The 1,325-nt window shown below is 41.9% G+C and overlaps 2 protein-coding genes across 2 annotated transcripts in view; one reads left to right on the top strand and one right to left on the bottom strand.

Moving 5' to 3' along the window:
- The window catches only part of TXNL4A (thioredoxin-like 4A), a 3,019-nt gene extending 2,646 nt beyond the window's left edge, over nt 1-373 (bottom strand). The window contains exon 1 of the mRNA XM_012657812.1: nt 359-373. Within this exon, the coding sequence (XP_012513266.1) occupies nt 359-373 (15 nt within the window). The remainder of the gene's footprint in view (nt 1-358) is intronic.
- HSBP1L1 (heat shock factor binding protein 1-like 1) overlaps nt 1-1,325 on the top strand; it is a 30,614-nt gene that overhangs the window by 25,093 nt on the left and 4,196 nt on the right. The window lies entirely within an intron of this gene.

Below are 1,325 nucleotides of genomic sequence, written 5' to 3'. Positions count from 1 at the left end.
GAATCATTTAAATTCAGTATGCTTGGTGGTTTAAAATCATAATAGTCCCATTTGATTCTCAAAGCATCTTAGCTGTAATTGTAATTTTAGTAGAAACTACAGTAGATATTTGAGTTGAAGTACACCAAACAGATTTGAATCCTCATCAGCAACATAGAACACAGATTATAAACCCAGTATTTTAAAGAAATTAAGTATTAATAGAAAAGAAAGCTTCAATTAATTATTAACTAAAATGAAAACTTTGAGACTGTAAAAAATACACTAACTTCTTCCGAAATAAAGTTCTAAGCTGATCATCTCCTTTATAGGCTGCCATTTAACATCTCAAACATCCATGTAAACTACAGACACTCACCTTTAAGGAAATCATTTGGCTTTATATAGCATCAATACCTGTTTAAACATCTTCCTGACATTTTTGTAAGTGATTGTTGCTGTTTTCTACCAACTTGGAAAGTTACGTATATGTAAGAGGCATCTGCAAGTTTTCATGAGGAAAAGAGAAAGACAAATTTACACGGGTTAAACACTCTTCTTCTATTTTAATATGCATTGTTTAAAGTTGTACATCCCTAAGGTCAATACAGAATTTATGTAGAAAGCAGTTTACTCATAGAATAAGTAAAATGGAGCTAATGTGATATCAAATGCAATATTCATATAATTTAAAACTCATTTAACACAAAGTTATGAAACTTAAGAAAACAAAGCTTATAATAAAGGGTCAAACAAAGTCTGGGTGCAATTTTCTTAAGTTTTAAATTTTCAAGTTTTAAGTGAAAACACAACCTCCTTTCCTCATCAGAGTATATTATTTAACATGCAAACCAAGCTATACATAAACTTGTAACATCTCCACTTCCACCATGTGTCTTGCTTGATGTCTCACCCTAGACTTTCATTTCATTTTTCTTAAAGATGGGGTTTTGCGATGTTACCCGGTCGGACTTGAGCTCCTGGGCTCAAGCGACCCTCCTAAATGGCTGGGGCTGCAGGCGCCACCGCGTCCACTCCGTCACTGGCGACGTCTAACTCCCCTCCACACCCGCTTCTGCACTAGGGCCAGAAAGATCTTTTCGGAACTGAAGCCTGGCCCTGGGACCCCCGTTCCCACGGCCAGGGCTCCCGCAGCCCCCGCCCCGCCTGCGAGCCCAGCGGCCCCGGCCGCGCGGCCGGTTCTGGGGCAAGCCCAGCCGTCTCCCACCGGGCGACTCCGCTGCAGCAGGTCCCCTTCGGGAGAGCAACGCCCTCCGCTCTTAGCTCGCCCTCTCGGATCTTCAGCCTGGAGTGGTTTCCTGGGGCCCCTTCCCTGAACCCGTCTG

This window comes from Propithecus coquereli, unplaced genomic scaffold, assembly GCF_000956105.1.
Source record: "Propithecus coquereli isolate 6110/MARCELLA unplaced genomic scaffold, Pcoq_1.0 Scaffold560, whole genome shotgun sequence".
In the NCBI taxonomy this organism is placed as follows: domain Eukaryota; kingdom Metazoa; phylum Chordata; class Mammalia; order Primates; family Indriidae; genus Propithecus; species Propithecus coquereli.
This window is presented reverse-complemented; position numbering and strand designations above follow the sequence as displayed.